The 22,056-nt window shown below is 35.9% G+C and overlaps 1 protein-coding gene across 1 annotated transcript; it reads right to left on the reverse strand.

Moving 5' to 3' along the window:
• Nucleotides 1–20,777: 20,777 nt before the first annotated feature.
• LOC105203494 (fatty acid synthase-like) lies at nucleotides 20,778–21,712 on the reverse strand. The gene is made up of 2 exons (XM_011172294.2): nucleotides 21,562–21,712; nucleotides 20,778–21,229 (listed from the first exon to the last, which is right to left on the reverse strand). Exons 1-2 carry the CDS (start codon nucleotides 21,710–21,712, stop codon nucleotides 20,778–20,780), a joined length of 603 nt encoding a protein of 200 aa, XP_011170596.2.
• Between the last annotated feature and the right edge of the window lie 344 nt (nucleotides 21,713–22,056).

Genomic DNA, 22,056 nt, shown 5'->3' on the forward strand with positions numbered 1-22,056 from the left:
TTTCATTTATTCTACTTGCCGTAAACTACTTATTTTATACATACCAAGTCTAAAACTTTTATATGAGGCACATGTTATCACGAGTCGGCTGCAGATGCCGATAATTAAACTATAACTTTTTAATCAATTTTTGTTTTTTGTATTGAATTACAGTTTTCGGCAAATATTTGTGTCACTACTTCAATTGTGTAAAAGGATTTTGAGATCAATAAAGCCAATTAAGAGAAAAGCCGGAATAAAAATAAGCACATACGAGGTGTGTTCAAAAAGTATCGCGAATTTTGTGTTTTTTCAAAAATTATTTATTTATTCATGAATATCTATTTTGTCCCCTTCAAAGTAATCCCCATGAGATATTATACACTTGTGCCAACGGTTTTTCCAATCTTCGAAGCACTTCAAAAAATCATTTTTTTTTATCTTGTTCAGCTCCTCCTTCGATGCCGTCTTTATCTCGTCAAGCGTAGCGTAACGTCGTCCTTTCATGGGCCTCTTCAGTTTAGGGAACAAGAAAAAGTCACAGGGGGCCAGATCTGGGGAATACGGTGGCTGCGGCATCATTAGTGTGTTGTTTTTGGCCAAAAAGTCGCGCACAAGCAACGATGTGTGAGCAGGGGCGTTATCGTGGTGCAAAAGCCAATTTTTGTTCTTCCACAAATCCGGGCGTTTCTGGCGGATTGCTTCGCGCAAATTGCGCATAACTTGCAGGTAATATTCCTTATTGATCGTTCTACCCTGTGGCAAGAACTCATGATGCACCACGCCCCTGCAATCGAAGAAAACTGTCAGCAAAACTTTCACATTCGACCGAACTTGGCGCGCTTTTTTCGGCCTTGGTTCGTGCGGCAGCTTCCATTGAGATGATTGAGCTTTGGTTTCCACGTCATAACCATAAACCCACGATTCGTCACCAGTTATGACCCTCTGGAGCAAATTTGGGTCGTCGCGGACAGAGTCCAACATCTCATTAGCAATGTTCATGCGATGCTGTTTTTGGTCGCAATTGAGCAATTTTAGTACGAATTTCGCGGCGACCCGTCTCATGCCCAAATCATTGATAAAAATCGAATGGCACGAGCCAATCGATATGTTTAGGTCTTCAGCAACTTCTCTAACGGTGATTCGACGATTGGCCAATACCATTTTCTCCACTTCATTAATTTTTTCGTCTGTTGTTGAAGTGCTCGGGCGTCCGGCACGCTCTTCGTCGTTCACATCTTCTCAGCCTTCTGAGAACATTTTGTACCACCGATAAACGTTGCTTCGGTCCAAGGTAGCTTCTCCGTATGCCACAGTCAACATTCGGAATGCATCCGCGCACTTAATTTCGTTTTTCACACAAAATTTGATACAGGTTCTTTGATCCATTTTTTTGAATAGGTAAAAATCGAAGACGATCCAAAACACGTGCAAGCAAAGCAGCTGTCAACAATTAAGTGAACATTCAAAATGGCCGAGCTTGTCGGCATAAGTGAGAGACATGAGTACCAACATAACGCCACAAAAAGATCGAAATTCGAATATACGTAACCCGCGAAAATTCAAAATTCGCGATACTTTTTGAACACACCTCGTATATGTTGTCCAGCATCGCCTTAAATATAATAAGTAATTTTTTGTATTATGGAAATTATTTACCTGAATAGCAACAATACCAACAAACGCGTATAACGCGTTTTTGTATATTTTTTCGTCTGTCTTTGATAAAATGTCTGTGACATTTATACTGTATGGTTTCAAAATTATATCGCACTGTCTTATTGTATTTGCGAAAATGTGAAACTTTAACAAGTTTCGACCTATTTTAATTAAAAAATTTTAAATTAATTTTAAATTTAAACATGTTATTTTTTAAATTAACGTTTTAGTAAAGAACACATGATGTATCAAATATCTACCCATTCCTGGCCATTGCGACCCCAGAGCAGAAAATATAAACCAAACTGGTCTTTTCATACTTTTACATTTTCGAACTTCCATCATGGAATCTTGTTGCAAAGCATTCAGTATAGTAAATCCTCTCCATGGATGACCGTCTATACCGTCTGCATAGACATTGTGCAGCAAACGGACATATTCTATATCTATCGGATTGCTAGCAACTTATATTCCAAAATAAAAAAGTATTAAGGCAAAGCACTGTTGAAATAATTTTGCTAAAAAATTATCTGAAACCTCACTAAAACCAATTTTCTGAAATTTTTCAATATGTTGGAACTCTTCAATACATTTTCAGCGAAATTTCAGCACAATTTCGGCATAATTTTAATATGAAAATAATCATTAAAATTCAAAATTATTGAACTCAAATTTAATAGAACTATTAGAATTGTCGGTAAAAGTCTATAAAAGGAAAGCAGCCTCTGACGACTTTGATCTTGACATACTCGTATATTATCAAAGAGAAGGTCCTGAACAACTTTTTCTTATAAATTAATTGGCGTTCTCGTACAGTTTACCAGATATACTTAGAGAAAAAGAAACAACAGTTTTTCTTAATTTTTTCAAAAAATATTTATTTTACAAAAAAATATGTTAAACAAAAAATGAATTTTGTAATAAGTTCTATAAAAAAAGTCATATACATATTTTACTTAACTTCAATACTTTAGTCGTTATAGTAGAAAAACTGTTTTAAAATAAGTTTTTTTTTTAATTTTGCGTGAGAAATAAATGCTTGAGTGGGGGAAATATTTATAGACTTTTCACGCTTGTACTAAATGGCCACACAAAAATAAAGCTCTTGAAATTGTGTACAATGAAGCTTCTATGCATAATTTTCGTAATCGTAACCGTATACGCGTAATCATCGTAAGTGAGACTGGGGCAATTTGGTAGACGGGGCAATTCAAAAAATGGAAATATCTTTTTATGGGTACATATTAAAAATTTACTTTGAATACTATAAACGTGATTTACTGACTTTTATAGATTTTTATAGACTACCCTTTTATAGACTTTTAGCGAATTGTTTTATTTTCTTTTATTCTGGAGTTTAATTGTGGAAATTTACTTTTAAAAAAATCTTTTAATGAAATACAAGCGTCTTCTTTCAAAAAATACTCTTGTTGTAAAACAAGAACGAACAATCACGTAAAGTTACACCTTTTATATTATTTTTTGTTGTTCTTTTATATTTGAAAAATACAGAAAAAAAGAAATGCTAAAATATCACTTTCAGACAAATTTTAACGAAATTTCAGTAAAATTTTTCCACTGAAGAGTACGTTACAGAAACTAATAATTAATGTTTAGTTATTCATAATGATAAAATTTTTTTTGAAATATTTACTAACATCTTTTAAAAACAACTTCACTGATTCTTTAGTGCGTCCAGATAATATCACAAGCCTAGGTAAATCATCATCTGTTGCTCCATTGTTAACCTTCTGTTTGGGATTCCACTTTAGCAACATATGAGCGTTTGCTCCCCCGAAACCAAAAGCATTGATACCTACAAAACCATTTTTAAGTGGCATTGGTTCTTCGATGACACGAACAGTTCCATTTATTAAGGCATCTATATCTTTTCGTGGTGTTGTGCAATTGACATTTGGTGGAACAATACCGGTTTCGAATGCTATTAATACCTTAAAGAATCAATAACAATTATAAAATGTAAATTTAAACTAATTTGTTCGATATTAGTTAATCATATGTTGTAAAATATATGAATAAGTATATATTTATATACAACATATATTTTATATATGTATATAAATCTCACTATATTAATTTCAATGTTAACCGAATTTACTGAAGAATACTTCCAATCTCTTTCAACCCTCCGAGGTCCAACCGATGATTTAAAAATCAAGGCAAATTTTCAATTTTGAATAATTTGTTAGACTATAAACTTAAGAGATCAGCTCCACCCTTTTATAAAAATTCGTGATAGTGAGTACTTCTTAACGCCAAGTGACGCCGTTGTGATTAGTCGTAAAGATTAGTTGTGTTTTATACAATGATAGGTGAAAATTGACCGTGTGCTACCAATGTTGAACAAAGTTTTATTGTTTTCTAAGAAGTAAATCATGTTTTTGTTATTTTTACCTTAAATTTCGATAATTAAAAATTTATGTTTATTATAATATTTTATTATAGGGATTCTGAACAAATTAAGATTATTAATGTGCTGAATAGTGAAATTTCCGCATACCTGATATTGGTAATAACGTAAATCGAGATACCAAATATCTAATATTTTAATTTTCCAGATGCCAAATATTTGCTTAACATAAACATTTTTATAATTTGGAGATTCATGAAGTTGTTAAAATTTAAGAACATTTAAAACAGTCAATACATTATCAAAAAATATTAACATTTTAACATTTTCTGTTGGAACATCAGGGATGATTGTACCTTAATGTCTTTGAATTTAAAAATTTTATCAAATTTTTTGTTAGTTAATTTATACTATGTATAATTTAATTAAAATGTAAACTTATATTGTGCTTGAGTTGTTAACTCAACCCGATTCTGAGTCGATAGTCTATTCTTTTTAGCTACAAAAGAAAAGATAATTTATGCAAAAAATGCAGCTAAAACGAATATAACAGATTATCGACTCGGAATCAGGTCGAGTTAGCAAATTGAATACTATGTAACATTTACGAAATAATATTACCAAACTTCAATCACTTATTCATAATCAGTTAAATTCTCTTTGATTTATAAAATTGTTTATGTATTTGTGGTATAAAAGTGTATATCAAAGGCACTATTTGAATTTAAGAGTCTTGTATATTATTGTTTTAAAAATTGTAAGTGCATTATTCAATAATAGTCATAAATTAAGTGTGCTTGGTGTACAATTTTTTTATGTATGAAGGAATTTCTTTTCAATATCATTTTATATATAATAAAATATATAATATATAATAAAAATTAAATAATAGACATAAGCAAGGCACGAAAAGAGATATTGTAAAAAAAATAAGATAAATATTCCTAAAATATGTTTAAAAATGTATAAAAATATAAAAAAATAATAAAAAAGTAAAAATTAAGAAATAATAAAAGTCAATAAATAATCAAGCGATGCGGTAGCGTCGCGACGCAAAATATAAAAAAAATAAAAGTTTGTCAAAAAGTTTGAGTCAATATTTTGTGACTACGGCACTGGCATTGTCGAAGCGTTACTGCTTTATCTCGAGTTTTCGCCTTGCCCATTTTTCGATTTAATTAACTCGGAAATGAAGGTTATACTGAAAAAAATTCTAATGATACTTTTATAATAACTTTTTACGAACTTTCGATTGTGAGCGGTCCGAATGAAATCGGTTCAGTCAATCTCGAGATTTCGACAGCGAGTCTATGAAAAGTGTCACTTTGACGATTTCAGTTTTCAGTAGAGTCCTATATAAAGAAAAAAGCGACATTGAACCCCCACCACAACCTTCAGTATCCAATTGAGGATACTCCACCGCCCTATTGAAACCGCTCTAACGTCATTAAACACCATTTGTGTCATTCTGCAAACTATAGACTTAGGAAACTATAGACCGAGCGTAAACTGCTATCTTATACAAAAGAGGGTCTGATAATCGACGTAAGGGGAAAAACACGCTAGCTTATGGGCCAGAGGACGAATAGAGGATAACTTCCGTTAGACTCGGAAATATTTGGCACGTTTACGCATACGTGAAGCCGAGTTTATCCTCTATTTCTTCTTACCGCGTTTATCACCACCCCCGCAAGAGTACGCTCGGGGTGTGCTGCAAACAGCTGTGGTCACAATATGGCTGCTCGCTTAGCCAATCAAGTATCAATCAGATTATCAATCAGAGCTTCGGACATCAATGTCGCTTCTCTCTTTATATAAGACTCTAGTTTTCAATGTTGTTTGTCGTCAGTCTGACGAGTGTCCGCCAAGGCGCATTTACAACGCTCAAGACGGGCGACTGTCCGTCAAGATGTGTTCTTACGTGAGATTATGCGCTATACAGCTACTTAATCGAGAGAGAGAGAGAGAAAGAGAAAGAGAAGTATAACAACGCTTTTGAGTGCAGTAAGTTTTAAAATTCAATCCGAGTCGGATTAATGACACCGTATATCAGAATCATTCAATTAAAACTTAAAATAGAGCATGTGACGTCATTAAAACGAGCGAGATAACGCGCATGTGCTCAAAGCCGCTGATTAGGTTTTTCAGTGTGATGTGGTTGTGGGGCGATTTTCTCACACCGGTCGCTTGCATGCGTTGAGAACATCCACAGCCTACAATTGACTTATATGTGACTGACGCATGCGCACAAAAGACTAGTGAAACATATCGTTTCATAACCTTCTCACACTGTTTCAATCATTTATATAGCCACGTTGGGCTATTAACATGAGCCTTCTAGTCTCGTGTTTTAAAACATTTTGATCTGATTATATTATATTTGTAATTTATTTCGAATAATTAATATATAATTTAAAAAAATGTACAATAATAAGAAATAAAAATATGTTCAATAATAAGAAATATAATTTCTTTATTGTATTTATTATTTTAGTTATAATTAATAAATTTTTGTAATTACCAAGCTAGTTCGAAGATAATTGAAAAAAAATATTAGCTGTGTTTTTATTAGAGAAAGTGGATTCTTTAATATTATGATTGATTTGTACATTTTGTTGAGAAAATAATTACAAATTTTGCTATTTATAATAATAATAATAACCTTTTTAAAAATCTTTTTAAAAGTAAAAACATTTTTTAATTAAAAGAGTATCAAAAAGTAGTGAGATTCCTACAAAAATCTTTTTTTAAAAAAAGAAAATATGTACGCCAGGTATAAAAAAGTGTTGTATAGCTTTCTAAAATTCTTAACAAAAACTCTTTTTTAAAAAAGTATTGTATATTAGTTTAACTATCTTATATTAAAAACATGTTTTTAAATTAAACTATTCTAAAAAAAAATTAGATCACACAATTAGCCAGGTATTTCATTAGACATAAAAAAACACAACAGTATTTTTTTCTAAACCCATGAAAACTAAACATTTTTAAAACATGTATACCCACACAACACGCGTGACTGTTAGTCGTCTGGTAGCCGACTTTTCTCAGTTGACTTAAGGCGATGCTGGACTGACGGTGAAACTCACTCGACGTCGGTACTTCGGATTGCTGCAGATTTTTCTTCTACGAACTGTGAATTGCGCATGAGGCAAAGAGTAAGGGAAATAGGCTAGCACTCTTTGTCAAATGCACTCATCTTTCCTTGTTCTTTTGACTTTAGCACCTCTAATGCAACATCGAGGAACTAAACTAGTGCTCTGTCTCAATCAGTCTCACTCTTCACCGAATCTCACATCGATTCTGCACGCACACATAAACACGATATTTTTGATTCGAAATATCTTTTATACTAAAGCTTTTAGGATCATTTTGAAAGCACACTAACAATCTTACGTGTAATTCACAGTACGCTGGATGGTTATTTTGTAGGTACAAAGTCTAGAAGTTTCATACGCAATATATATTGTCGCGAGACTATTGTAGAAGCACATAGTTTTGCAACTTTTTTCCGTTTTTCGTGTCAAATTGTAGCCAGCGTATTATGTTTTTGTCAATGCTTTAATTGTAGAGAAGGATTTACCATTCTGTGAATTCAATAAAAAGTTTACTGAAATTAAAAATAATAGTGTTCAGTCGGTATCTCCAGCATCGCTTTAAAGGCGACTTTCAACAGTCGACTATAACTCGACAGCAATTGACTATTTGTTAACTATTTGTTAATGTTTAGAATATCAGACATCTCAGAAATTTCGTACGGTGAATCCCAGTGATCTCAAATATGCAACGTTTGATGGAGTAAGTTTCTTTTTACCAAGCAATTGGATATTCTTGATTGCTGTCTTTTTGATTGTTGTGATCTACTTGTTGCAAATTGTGTCTCGCTCTTGCTCATTCAGCACGAGCATCTCACGTTATCGTCTTCGTACGTGCAATCTAACAGTAATCTCCTCTCCACGGAAATCAATTAATCGACCGTTTTGATTCACAATGCGAATAGTCAAGTCAGTAATGCTCCGTACGACGATTGGAAGGTGATCTGTGCAGGCGTTTCCGAGATTTTATACCCGGGAGGAACACTCGGTGAAAATTCATGTATCGTATGCATGCACTTGTCGTTGCTATACGCACCAGCGGTCAGATTACATTCTATGCGAATAATGTTTACATTGATTATATTTATAGGTAAGTCTGATTCGTGCCATTGTCGAGGTTCAAGCATACGATTTGAGGAAAATCCCAACAGCGATCCAATGTTGTCGGATTTGCTAAAATTTATTCGATAAGAGCACTTGATCTTGCTCTTCATAGTATTATTGTTGGCGCGAATCATAATCTCATTATCCTCGTCTTCATCGATCTCTTTATGAAGCAACTTCTTCCTAGTAACATCGTTTGGGACATGAGATATAGCATGTCTCAGATACTTGTCAATGTCACGCAGTTCGTACAATCCTTCGGGAATGATAATTTCCTTGTCGTCTTTATCATAGTAAAATTTGTTATTTGAGGAATTTATATTAGGTATTGTATTGTAGGTTTCAAAGTCTGTCAGACCGAGCTCGTAATCACCATCGCTTAAATCTACAGCTGGAAAGTAGCTTACCGCGAGGACGTTACTTTTGCCGGTTAACGTAAACGTCAGTGACATGTTGTATACTGAGTTAAATAGCGAAATGTTGATCTTTAAATTGATTGTCAACCGATTGTAGAAAACGTAGACATAGTTGACCACAGTTGCTTTGATTGTAACGTTGATAACGATCGTGATTGTACTCGATACGTGTCACATCACTGTTAAAGTATCGCAGCAATTCTTGTGGTGGTCAAAGATTACCAAAACTGTCGAAATATATAGCACAATTCTCCCTCTTTGCGTACGCCACCCAATGAGTACCCGATCCTTCGACACTGTCCAAATTCATGATACCGCTCTCGTTTCGGCGTGCTCCCCCCGTTGGTAATGAAGTACGCATAAAAATTCCTTGGAAATGTGAAATGTGCATACGTTTTGCTAGTTGAAGTAATTCAAGGTTTGTAGTAACACCTTTTGGCATTTTTAATGTTTCATTGACATTTTTTTTTTTCTTCTTGATACTCCTCGGCCGCGCTTATACGGAGCGAGATAAACTCCATGACCTTCCATGACACGATTATGACGTTTTAATTCCTCCAGTTGACGCTGTGCCGCTTTGTTATCATTTACGGCCTTTGCGGTTTACTCCAGCCGCTCCTCCGTCCAATGACCCGAGAACTCCCAACAATGGCAGGACGGGTAGGATACCACCACGTTTTGCTACCGGAAGTATCCGCTTGCGCGTTGTCTTCTTCTTCTTCTTCTTTGATTTCAGACCCATACTGATTTTCATCTTGATTTTCATAGCCGCCCAAACTGCTGTCGCAGCAGCTTTCTCTCCGCGACTTGAATCTCTCGCTGTAATGCGTTTCCGTGCTTTCGAGACAAGTATATTATCAGCCACGTGTCTTTTCGCAAGATCGTTGCTGTGCGAATAGGTTATATCATGCTCACGACACGCCGCATCCAATGGATTGATGCCTCGGTCACCTCGAGCCAATCGCTCTTCTAAACGTGTTCCTGGACCGCAATACTGATAACCAGGGTACTGTAATTCGAAAGGAGTGCATTAATCGCGCGATTTAACAAACCGCAGCCTTTCGCAGGCATTCGCAGCAATTCTTTCTCGACGGTGCCGGGCCGTCTATGCGTATGCTGAGACGGTAAATTATAATGTTTGAAACACCGACGGTACTGTTGAACCCCCGAATTTGTTTTTATATGTTTGAACAATTTGTCCCATAAATGATCGATGTAATTGTGAAACTTTTGTAGCAAAACAACTTTTGGTATATATTTTAACTGTTCGCTAGTCAAACCGTGTACATCACAGATATCTGACACGATAAGAAACATTTTGCATATTGAGCGATTTCACTCTACGCGCCTCTATAAATAGAAGCTACCCGCAATAGAAATTTTTCAGTTTATTGTTATCGTAGAGGGAAAGAAAATATGCGGTTTGTGCGGCAACCGCAGGCAATTAGAGTAATTAATTTTGATGATAAGATAACACCCGAAATAAAAACACGCAGACATGGAAATATGCTACCGATTTCTATACGTGGCATCATTTGCGGTCCGTCAAATTGTGGCAAGACAAACGTGTTGATAAGCATGCTGGAAAGCCCGCACGGTGTACGTTTCGAGAACGTGTATGTGTACTCGAAATCGCTTCAGCAGCCGAAATATCGATATCTGGAAAACTTATTAACACCGATTGAAGAAGTTGGGTATTTTGCATTCTCCAACAACAGCAACGCCATTCCTCCGAATTCCATCTTTATCTTTGATGATGTAGCATGCGACAAGCAAGATACTGTAATAATGGGTCGACATGCTAACGTTGACTGCTTGTATCTCTGTCAGACGTATGCCAAGATACCGAAGCATCTTATACGTGACAACGCGAATTTGTTAATTATGTTCAAACGGAATGGCACAATCTGAAGCATGTATACAACGATTATGTAAACACTGACATGTCTTACGAGGATTTTTGCGATTTGTTGGCAACAAAAATATGAATTTCTAGTGATAAACAAGGACAGCGCGCTTGTCGATGGAAGATATAGGAAAGGATTTAATGACTTTGCAATACCGTAGAATGATTAGTTGTCATCGATACGTTGAATGTTCAACATGGATAGTAACATAGATCGCGAGAAGATAGCTAAACAGATTGTGAAAACAAGTAACACAATTCGCAAAAAATATCGCGCATTAAAAACGGGTAAAATGGAAGAAGATATTGCATTGGAAAGACATTTTAAACCAATCACTGAACCTCTAAAACAGATTGTTGAAAATACCGTTGGAGTTGAAAATACCGTTGAAAATGGGTCTAAACAGGCTGAGAGTGAAGCATTCTTTTCGGGAGATGAAGAATACGTGGAGCCAAAACGAAAACGGTCGAATATTTCGTTTAATAATTCAATAATGACTTCTACTTCAATTAAATTGCAAATTGTACCAATTAATTTTAATAAAGCATCACAAATGTTACAAGATAGCGATTTATTGCAGAATCATGCACCCTCCGTTGAAGAGGTTTTCGAAATCACCGACGAGCCGCTTGTGATGTCCGTTCGACAACAGTTAGAAACGTCTGAGGGGCAAAAAAAATTACAAATACATTATGGTCCATTGGGACAAAAATATATGGGAGCAGTTTTGAGCGGTAAAAAAACGGTCAACGTAGATAACGTTTATGGAGTTTACTTCAACAATATCGGAACGATGCTTGGTAACAAACGTATCGACTTGCACAAGAACGATGATATATCCATAGACGGTAAAAGATACAAGGGTACTCAAGGTCTGTACGAATTAATTTTCATGAAAATACCCAACGCTGATATATATACGAATGACGATGCAAAGAAGTATAAGGATATCATATTAACTACAAAAGCACATAGGCAAGACCATGGTGAATGTAATCCAATACTAGGTAACAAAGGACACAAGTATAAAAATATAATCTCCCCCATGTTAGCACTGGATAAAGTTGGACGAGGTATACCGAACACCGTTACGTTAAACGACAACAAGATTGATTACGTTTATTGGAACGATCCGAACGAACTCGTCGATCGACTTCGATTGCTCGAGGCCTCGCGCTAAGTCGGACACAACCCTCACGATAACGAGATCCTGTCGATTATTGAGGAACTTCGCGAAGCTGGTTTAATTATAAATTGAGTTGTGCTATTCATATTATTTTAGTCAACGTTGAAATGTCAATCAATAAGTTTGGGATATCGCGCGGAAGTAGCGGAACGGAATCGTATTACAAATGGAACGGATTAATAAGAAGTTACGTCCGCGATAACGCTCTTTGCAAGGTCAACGTCAATTTTGATGCAAAGTCATGCAAGATTTGTCACGTAGCGTTACCTGTAAATGATGGCGATGCTGCCAATAAACGATATGTACAACAGAGCATACAAATTTTGAAAGATCACCAGGACGAAATCGAGAGGAAGATTGTTACTCTCCAAAATAAGGTGGAGATTATGCTTAACAAAATTCAAAGACAACTCGATACAGTGACACATAGCGCAGAGTAGAAAAAAACGATACATTAGATCTCTCCATCATTTGTGAATCAAACATGAACAATTCCGAAAAGCAGCTGTTAGTGAAGGAACTTCATGCTCCAGCGAGAAGAAATTTTCCGAGAAGGCATGTCATTGTTCGCGGATACGATGACCTGTGGCAAACGGATGTGATTGAGATGCGACCTTACATAAGATTTAACCGAGGTTACCATTACATACTCACCGTTATCGATGTATTGAGCAAGTATGCATGGGCAGTGCCTCCCAAGGCCAAGAGTGGCAATGAAGTGGCTAATGCCATTGCAAAGATAATGCGAGACGATAAAAGATGTCCGAAAAATTTGCAGACTGACAGAGGAAAGGAATTTTACAACGCCACGGTACAGAAACTATTGAAAAAACATGATATCAATCAATATTCAACATATTCCGTAATGAAGGCATCAATCGTTGAACGGTTCAACCGTACATTAAAGAACGACATGTGGAAGCAGTTTACGCTTAATGGAAATTATAAATGGATCGATTTGTTATCACGTCTCGTATTAGAATACAACTCGCGAAGACATCGTACTATTGGTATGCGACCCATCAATGTTATCCCTGTGATTGCCAAAAAACTCTTATCCACTGTGTATAATCCCATAAAAATTGCTGCACCCGCACGATTCAAAGTGGGTGAATCGGTACGCGTGAGCAAATTTAAGACCATTTTTGATAAAGGTTATACACCGAATTGGACTACGGAGATATTTAAAATTGCCAAAGTGCAGAGAACTAATCCCGTGACGTATTTATTGAAGGATTCCTGTGGAAAACATATCAGCGGTGGATTTTACGAATATGAGCTTCAGCGAGTCAGTAATTCTAACTTGTATCTCGTTGGAAAAATTTTACGCAAAAGAGTGGATGAGGTTTATGTGAAATGACTGGGATTTGATAATTCACTCAATTCGTGGATACACAAGGATAATGTATTGTAAAAAATGTATTACTTATTTACAAGATATTTGTAATTTTTATTACAATTACACAAATATACATATATAATACAAATTAAGTGTTTTATTTACATTGGTATTTTATAATGTCCCCAACGTGTCAATAGAATCTGACATAATATATCGCTTATCGTCATACGGACTAAGAGCAATTTTCGTTTCGGATATAGTATACACCTCGTGCAATTTCGATCTAATACTTGACTGCTGTCGTGTCATTTCAATCTCATCATGCAAGCATCGCGTGTAATCATCGAAAGTTATCGATTTTGCCACAACGTTGCTCTTGATTCCTTTGACTTTCTTCGTGTCGTTTTTACTATCAACGCGCAAGGCATACATCTTTGCTCTAAGCCCTACGAATTCAGTCATGATCGCATCATTGTTTTCATCCTTCATTAAACCTGGCACTTTTTTATTAGCAAGCGGAATACCGTATGCATTATCAACCGCGTAATCACTCGTGTCAAATTTATTAATATCTCGCTTTATAATTTCGTATACGTCATCACATTTAATATTATATATTAAGCTATCCGTATCAGTATACATAATTTTACATTTCTCGCGAAACATCGGCGCCATGTATTCATGATGAAATTCATACAAAGATGTCTTAGATGTGTCAAGGATGCACATACCCACATAGATGGGTTTGTCAAATTTCACCTCAAGCTTACGCATTTCGATTGCAACCAAATTCTCCGAAAAGACATTACGACTGTGGAAATTTGGCATAGCGATCATTGCCTCCGCGCCGTATCTGCCTTTCCATTTTGTCACAAGTCGCACATCGATGTGATTGCGCACGTTCTCCATGGTTTTGCCAAATACCGCGTTGTTCATTAATTCGTATAAATTTTTTTCGAAATCGTTTTTGGCGCATGTTCTGAAATCTGTATTTAACTGAATATAATCGCGAAGCCATGGTGATTGTGCAAACTGTAATATGCGATGTATTTTTGTTACGAAGGCCGTGACGAGTACACTGCTGCAGGTTACGATAATGTATGACGTAACGTTTCTTATCGTATAAGGTTGCGAGGAGCTTGTCCTGCCGCTTGCCTGGCGGTTTATCACGCATTGGACAGAACGGTAGGTCAATGTGCGCATCATGTAAATGTTGTGGATATTCTAAGTCTATTTCAAGAATGTAACCTATTGCAGAATCTAGCGCGATGTCCATAAAATTAAAATTTGTTACGTCATCTACCCATCGAAAATCTTTGTATGGTAATGGCTGACACATTGCCCAACCATACAAGTTATTTACATCAAAGTACATCAGGTACGATGATGATTTCGATGGATCGTATGACTTCATGTACTTGTTGTTGGCCTGTGCGTACCTTTGAACATTGACTCAGACCACCACGTGTGCCACGTTCGATGAACATGATCATGTCAATATCTGTTAGCAGTTCGAAATTTACATGTGTATATTTCAACATTGCATCCCACGTAAAACCGGGTAAAGTATAATAATACGCTGGATCGAATCCATAACTCGCGATGCAACTATCGCGAAAATTCTCAAAGATATCAGCCAACAACAGTACGTCAGTTTTTAAGTATAAATCGCTATAGTTTCCGAGCGTTCGGATGGAGAACCGCTGCCACACGTTGACAGTATGCGCGTAATCGCTCTCGGATACTGTGTCACCGTCAATGAACTGTAAAATAATTCGTGCGGTGGCAAACATGACTCTTCCAATTTTTCCACACAGTCAACATACTCGTATGGAAAGACACCTTTTCGTGTTAACAGATCGAAATTTTCTGTTGATAAATTACTATATTCCCGTTGCATTATGCATAGCTTATCTTTACTAAGAAAAGATGCCAATTTATCGAGACTAGATGCGAGAAATTTGAAAGAATCGACAAATCTTAATTTTATGCAATTTTTCTGATCATTTTTTGTAAACGAAATATATTTTTCTTTTGTTATCGGAAGTAAATCTATTCGTCCTTCATATGCCGTAGCTATTTCCTTGATGATAAAATGCACGTCGTAGCCAGATAAGTTATGGAAAACTATAGGAATATAATGCGAATATTTGTAATTTAAATTGCAATTTGAATGTGCTGCACCTCTGAATCGACCGGTTAAATGACAATGATCGCGTACCCGTTCTATTTCATTCGTAAATGGTTTTTCACAAATGTGGCAGTGTGTAGCGTTGTTAAATTTTTTCCAATCGTCTTGTGTTAAATCCATGGGAACATTAACCGACAGAATATTATTTACAATTTGTGCTAAATTTTTAAGTTGCTCGACGAACCACGCGATACTCAATTCTTATCGCGATGAAACCGATACATTGATAGCAAATTGTCATACGCACAGTGTACATAATATGCTATGCTAAATACTCGACGATGCTGGTAATTTTTCTCATCCTCAGTCTTCTCCAAGATGCATTCCAAATCGGTGTATACGATAAACGGCATTCGTTCCTTTCGACAGTAATTTTTAAAGCTCAGCCATTTGTCATCTTCGCTTGGTAATATGATAGCGCAATTGTTTATCTTTCCACAGTCCATTGTGTGAATTTCCAACTTGTCGTTCGAACTAAAATAATGTAGACATCTGAAATATAATTTATTTTTGAGAAATTAGAAAAAATATATTTATATATGCATATTTTTGTATTTTCCGAAATATATACATACCGATCACAAAAGAATTTCTTACTCTTTTTCTTACTGAGTTGTGAACTCATGAGACGGGACATATCCTTTATCAACGCAAAATGTCCCACATTGTCATCCTGCACGTATAGCAGATTTATATGTTTGTCCATTTTTCGTTCGGTCAGTCGTATAGGAAAAATAGATAGTTTCTTCTCCTCGATGCAGTATAGATTAATGGAGATTTTGTTGAGAATTTCAAACTTTTTAATTTGTGGCAATGTCATTGGAAACTCAATGTCTTTCAGATTTAATACCGTAGAATAATGTGGATATGAAAATTCTCGATCTGTATTCCTTTTGGCAGGATGCAGACTGGCCACCACTGACCATGCAAAACATGCATTGTCATTTGATTTTACATTAACTACCGCTTTCTTCATCATAATTTTACTTGGTAACTGGATTGCATCCTGCATGCAAAGGGTTATATTTATTGTTAAATTTAGTATACGCGACAACGCCCATCCACTATCGCGTTCTTGGTATTCCTCCAACGATGCTAGGATTATCTCGATGACGTGTAACTGGTACCACTCATGTAAATCAGAGCATTAAAAGAGTTCATAATTTCTTGTTGTGATACACTTATTAGCGCGTTTGTCACCTGCGACAAATTCACCAATAAAAATAGCGTTTATCTTTACATTGCCATGTCTCTGCATGACACTTTGCACGCGTTCAAGCACAATTTCCCGCGCATCCTCTAGAAATTGATACGGTTCGATGTGTTTGAAATTGATCACAGCACCAGTCAGTATACGACTTTCAAAAACTGTATCTATCTCACGCCATCGGAGTCCTGCACTATATCCAGCGCCCATTTGTACAAACCGCCCACGCATCATTTGTTTCAAACCTTCTAGTCGCGTGATACAAGCGATCACAGATTGTCTTCCACCGATTGGCAATCGCGGATATTTACTGCGGCTGCGTCCATCTAGCGATTCGATGAACTCGATACAACGTTGCTTCCACGCCATATACTCTTTATGCGTATTCAATCGAGTGGATTGCTCCACCAAATCGCGCTCCGTTTGCTCCATTTTTACAATGTGCTTGACTGCATAGACTGATGGGATGCATCGCGATTTTGTCATTTTATAATGACACCATCACTTTAAATGTTATTCGCAGTGTATCATTTGATACATGTCTAAAGTCTTCGTAGCTGTCATAAATCGGCGCTTGTAAGATTCACATGTATATTTGATATCACTGACTTTGTAAAATTATTAAATGATCTCATCGTGATATCAAATTATTTTTAAACGTGTCACAGCAGGCGTTCGCTAAAAATACAAAACTGTCACATTTGCTCCATGACTTCATCGTAACGTCAAATTATATTCAAACGTGTGTCTAAATTAATTTTATAGATCTGTGGTATCAGCGCCTATGATATCATTACAGCTGCTGTACTCTGACGCATGCTTTTATGCTGAAAATGCAAATCTGCAATACTATATGATTTCATTGTAATATTAAATTACATTCAAACGTGTCTAAAACTGAGTTTTACTATCTTGTGATCTCATCACATCTGTCAACGCTTGCAAGATTTACGTTTGAATATGTATATGATCTCATCATAGAATATGTAATTTCCACATTTGATGTCGATATGGTGGTGGGGATTATAAAATAAAAAGAACTTTAAAAACATTACTCTCATCAGTTGCTCATTGTTAGCGGACAACTCTTGAAAAATACGAGAGAAATAGCGAACTACTACGTTCCAATCCCAACCGAAGCATGCGAGAAATCGTAAGTATCTATACATTTTTATACATTCCTTAAATTATATTTTTCATATTTTTGCTTCTACATATCCATATTTCTTATTTACAGAACATTGCCACACACATCAATGAACTACTACATTCCGATCCAGACCGAAGCATGTGAGAAATCGTAAGTATCTATAATTATTTTATATACATTTTTTCATATTTTCATATTTCATTATTTCTTATAAAATCCCTATTTTATTTATTACTTATAGAACATCATCATCATCATCATCATGATACTTTAATATTTTTAATATTTTTTGTTTTATCTCATTAATCTGTAATCGTATTTACAGAACGCCACCACGATACACATCACACATTTTGGGGAAAAGGTTTGCACTAACTCCTACATCTTATAAATGGTTGGATATCGGAATCAACGCAGGATCTATATCCTACGTGGAATTGGTGCTGGGTGACAACCGCGGAAATCAAATTGCTCTGCTTTATAAAACGTGGAGATCGTTGATTGAGAAACCTATGGACATCGAGGGACTTATGCAGTCAAAAACGGCTCCATTATTGATTCACGAACTGATTGTGTAGCAGATTAAATTGCGTGAAGAATATATTATAAAATTAACATTACACAATACTTATATTTGCATAAAGCCTGCAACTGTATCATTTATGTTTGAATTTGAGCATTGTATTGAACATGTATATTTCGCACTGTGTCAGAATATGAATAATGTTACTGACAAATTTAAACATTTTGTAACTTACTTGCATCAGAATTGCATCACTGATAAAAACGATGCAGTAAATATTTTGTGAAAAATTTATGATAAAAGTTCACATATTGAATGTGAATTAATAGCTCATGCTTCAGATAATATTGCATACGATTCGCTAAATGACAAATAACATATTATAATATGTACAAATGTGAATATTGCATACGATGTGTTAAATGATAAATGTCAACCATACTGTTATGAAACGTCTAACGTACTACACTCAAACGTCAGTAGTACAATGTAGTAGTATGATAGACATACGATGTACGATAGACGTATGGTTGATGTATACGTAGACGTATAATAGATCTTTGATATCAGTTTAATAGACGTATGATACACGTTCAATAGTGCGATCATGTTATATATAATAGTATAAAGTATTTAATATGCAACGGTCACTTGGTGTGAGACACTGCCATACCTCTTGATAAAATGTATCTCTTGTGTTATCGAAAATTTAAGCTGCATGTGCATGGTAAGATAAAAATTGCTTAGAGGTGTTAAAAATAGATAAATAATTTTAATAAATAATATTTTAATAAAACCATTTTTATATATTCCTTTTAAAATAAATAAAATAAAAAATAAATATATTACATTCGAACAAATTATTATTATTATTTTCCCTATTCTCTTCCATTCCTGAGAACGCCTTAGAAATAAGAACGCGTGCGATTGAGAACATTGGCGTGCGAAGTATAAGATAAGCCGTGGGAGAGCATGAGCAAGCGAGCGAGGATAAAACGTGCGTATGGGGGGAAGGAGGATGATGCATTGTCACACCACATTGCAGCGTCTGCTGTACCAAAGATGAGCGCAATATATGGGAGGGAGTGAGAAAGAAAACGCATGTGCGCTTCCATCACCTATGCTATGATTAGCATCGCGAGGTGGCATCACCTCTCCTCCAAGACGGCGATTGAGAGCGTTGGCGTGCGAGCAAGAAGGCATACAGGGAAGGAGTGAGAGCGCAGTGCTTAAAGTGATGTCATCTATGCTAACACCGCGAGGTGGCATCACTCCCTCCCTTCAAGGTGTGGTTAGCACGACAAAATACATGCCGTGAAATGTCCCCCCCCCCACGTGACATCATCACAGTCAGTATGGCAAAGACGCGTCGTAAAATTCCCCCTGCCCCCGCACCCCCTCAGATCCCTGAGTTAGAATCTGCCTTACTATACTACTAATATGTTCGACAATGTCAAACACAGTCAAACCGTACTAGAAACGGCCGAGTTTGTCCTTTCTCTTACCGCATTCTTTCTCTTTATCACTAACCTCGCAAGCTTACGCTCGGGGTATGGTCTTCACACAGTAAGCGGTCGAAAATCTAGGGGAATTTTCAATACGTGTTTAAGGGTTCAGGATTGAAAACCTTGTCCGTATGAGCCACGGATTCGTTTAGATTGGACTCACGGATTGAGAAAAATTAAAAAGACTATTAAGATTAGTTTCAAATTCATTTGGATAGAAGTTAGGTTGATGCACGGATCGAAAAGAATTATAAATTTGATTTGAATGATTTCGGTTTATAATGGACATAGATTTTGGAATGACTCGGAAAAGTTTGTATTAAATTCCTTTCCGAAACTTTCACTAGGGATTTTCACAATGAAACATGTGTAGGCATATTTTTTGTTGCCACCAAACGAGGCATCTTTTGCTAAGTGAGAATTTTATTGTTGGATCGGTCTACGTGCAAACAGGAATATCCGCGTTCATCTATTAGCAATAAAAGAGAAAACGCTCGCGGAAAACTTCCGAGGCCTGAGTGTAACTCTACTTCTAATCTCTCTCGCTGCACGTTCACTTGGCGCAAGACCGCGTCTTTTAATTTTTTTGCGACTACGTCACTACCGTCAACTTGAAATTCTCAGCTTAATTAGGAACCTTAAAAGTACAAATCTTTGATTATTTGAAAAGGTCTTTTTGTTATTCACGTATTAAAAAATTACGAATTTTTTAGTGAAAAATAAATTTTGCGAATTCTGTCTCAAATACAGACACGTAAAAAAAAGGAAAAAACGTTTTGGGTCAAATAATTGTTAAATTGTATTTTGGAAAGTTAAAAGAGAGTGTACTAGAATTTTTTTTTTTAGATTTTCTATTGCACAAAAACACTTTTAAAAACACTATTATCATGATGACTCAACTGAACTAAGAAAAAAGCAAAAAAAATGTTGGATCACAAAAAATTAATAAGCCTTCTCAGATAGTAAGCAGATTATTATTTATCATCATTTTGACGCTAAAATGATAACAAATGGCATGAGCTTGTTACTTTTATTCTTGTTCAAGTAATTTGTCAAACAATTTTCATACAAATACATTTGCTTCTGTTTGTGTATGTGTATTCGATTTTTTGTAAATAAGTATATTAAAAATAAGCTTGAAATTAGTAAATAAAAGCAAAAATTACTTGTTTTATCTTGGCGATCTGACCAAAACCACTCGCACTTTCAGCATGACCAAGATTAGATTTTACAGAACCAATCATTAACGGAGTTTCTCTATTTTTACACAAAGCGTTCTGGAGTGCACTAACTTCCTGAAAATCGCCAACTTTGGTAGCCGTACCATGTGCTTCAATGTAATCCAAACATGATTTCGGTATTCCGCATTCATCGTAAAATTCCATCAGTAAAGTACTTTGCATAAGCATCGATGGATATGTTAGTCCTTCTTCTTTATAGCCATCATTGTTCAATTTAATATGTGGACATATGGCGTAAATCCTTTTCGCATTCTTCATCTTTTGAATGTATGCCACTGTCACTGTTTCACCACGTGAATATCCGTTTGCCTTGATGTCGAAAGGTCTGCAGTGACCGTCAGGTGACAAAACACCTCAAACATATAAAATATATAATTAAGTTTTAATTTATATTGAATTAACTTATATATAGAAAATGATAAATCTTCAGAAAATTTGCGCCCTTTCCCCTCCGCCGTATCAAAACAAAAATATAAATTCAGTTTTTTATACAAATAAATTTCTGTACATTTCTCTTTATGAATGTGAAATTGATTATGAATAAACGCAGTTTATCTATAAATTTACCCTGAAAAATTAAAGTACATTTGTCTTAAACAATATTTTATTTTAGCAAAATCTTATTGCAAATGTTTTATCAAAGTTACACAGCTTAATGAAAACTGAATAAATGTAAAGAAAGCACGTTTTTTGCGACATTTTGGCACAGTTGGTAACATGGCCGTAAATGGGCAATCTTTGGGATAGGAGATATTGCCATCCGTGGACGGCAATGTAGGCAAAATCAAGATTCTCGTACGGTTCCGCATGTGCACTTTTGTCACGTAACTCCGCATATTTCGGTGACGCATATTTCGCTGAACGTAGGGTCAAAATGCATGAACGAAGGTAGTACAATTGATCTCTATGACCTATAACCGGGACAGGCAGTAACAGGAAAATGTCACACGCTAGTTCTCCTTCGAATACCGCAAAAAACGTACTTTCTATGCATAAAATACCGTATGCAACATGGGGCCGAGTGCGTTCTCGACTTCGGACGCTAGTAGAATGTAGTGGCCGGTTCAAACCCAGGGATCTCAGAGGGGTGCGGGGAAGGGGAGGAATATTTCGGGTTGCGCGGGGGGACCTAACCGGCGATAAGGTCCCGCGAGTGGACCAAACCGGGTGGAGGGGGGGG

The sequence above is a fragment of the Solenopsis invicta genome, chromosome 4, assembly GCF_016802725.1.
Source record: "Solenopsis invicta isolate M01_SB chromosome 4, UNIL_Sinv_3.0, whole genome shotgun sequence".
Taxonomy (NCBI): Eukaryota; Metazoa; Arthropoda; class Insecta; order Hymenoptera; family Formicidae; genus Solenopsis; species Solenopsis invicta.

Coding starts and splice junctions, on each gene's coding strand:
- LOC105203494 (XM_011172294.2), bottom strand. CDS start 21,712: ATGCGGAGTTACGTGACAAAAGTGCACATGCGGAACCGTACGAGAATC. Junction 21,230..21,561: donor GCCAAAATGTCGCAAAAAAC/GTGCTTTCTTTA, acceptor TATATGTTTGAG/GTGTTTTGTCACCTGACGGT.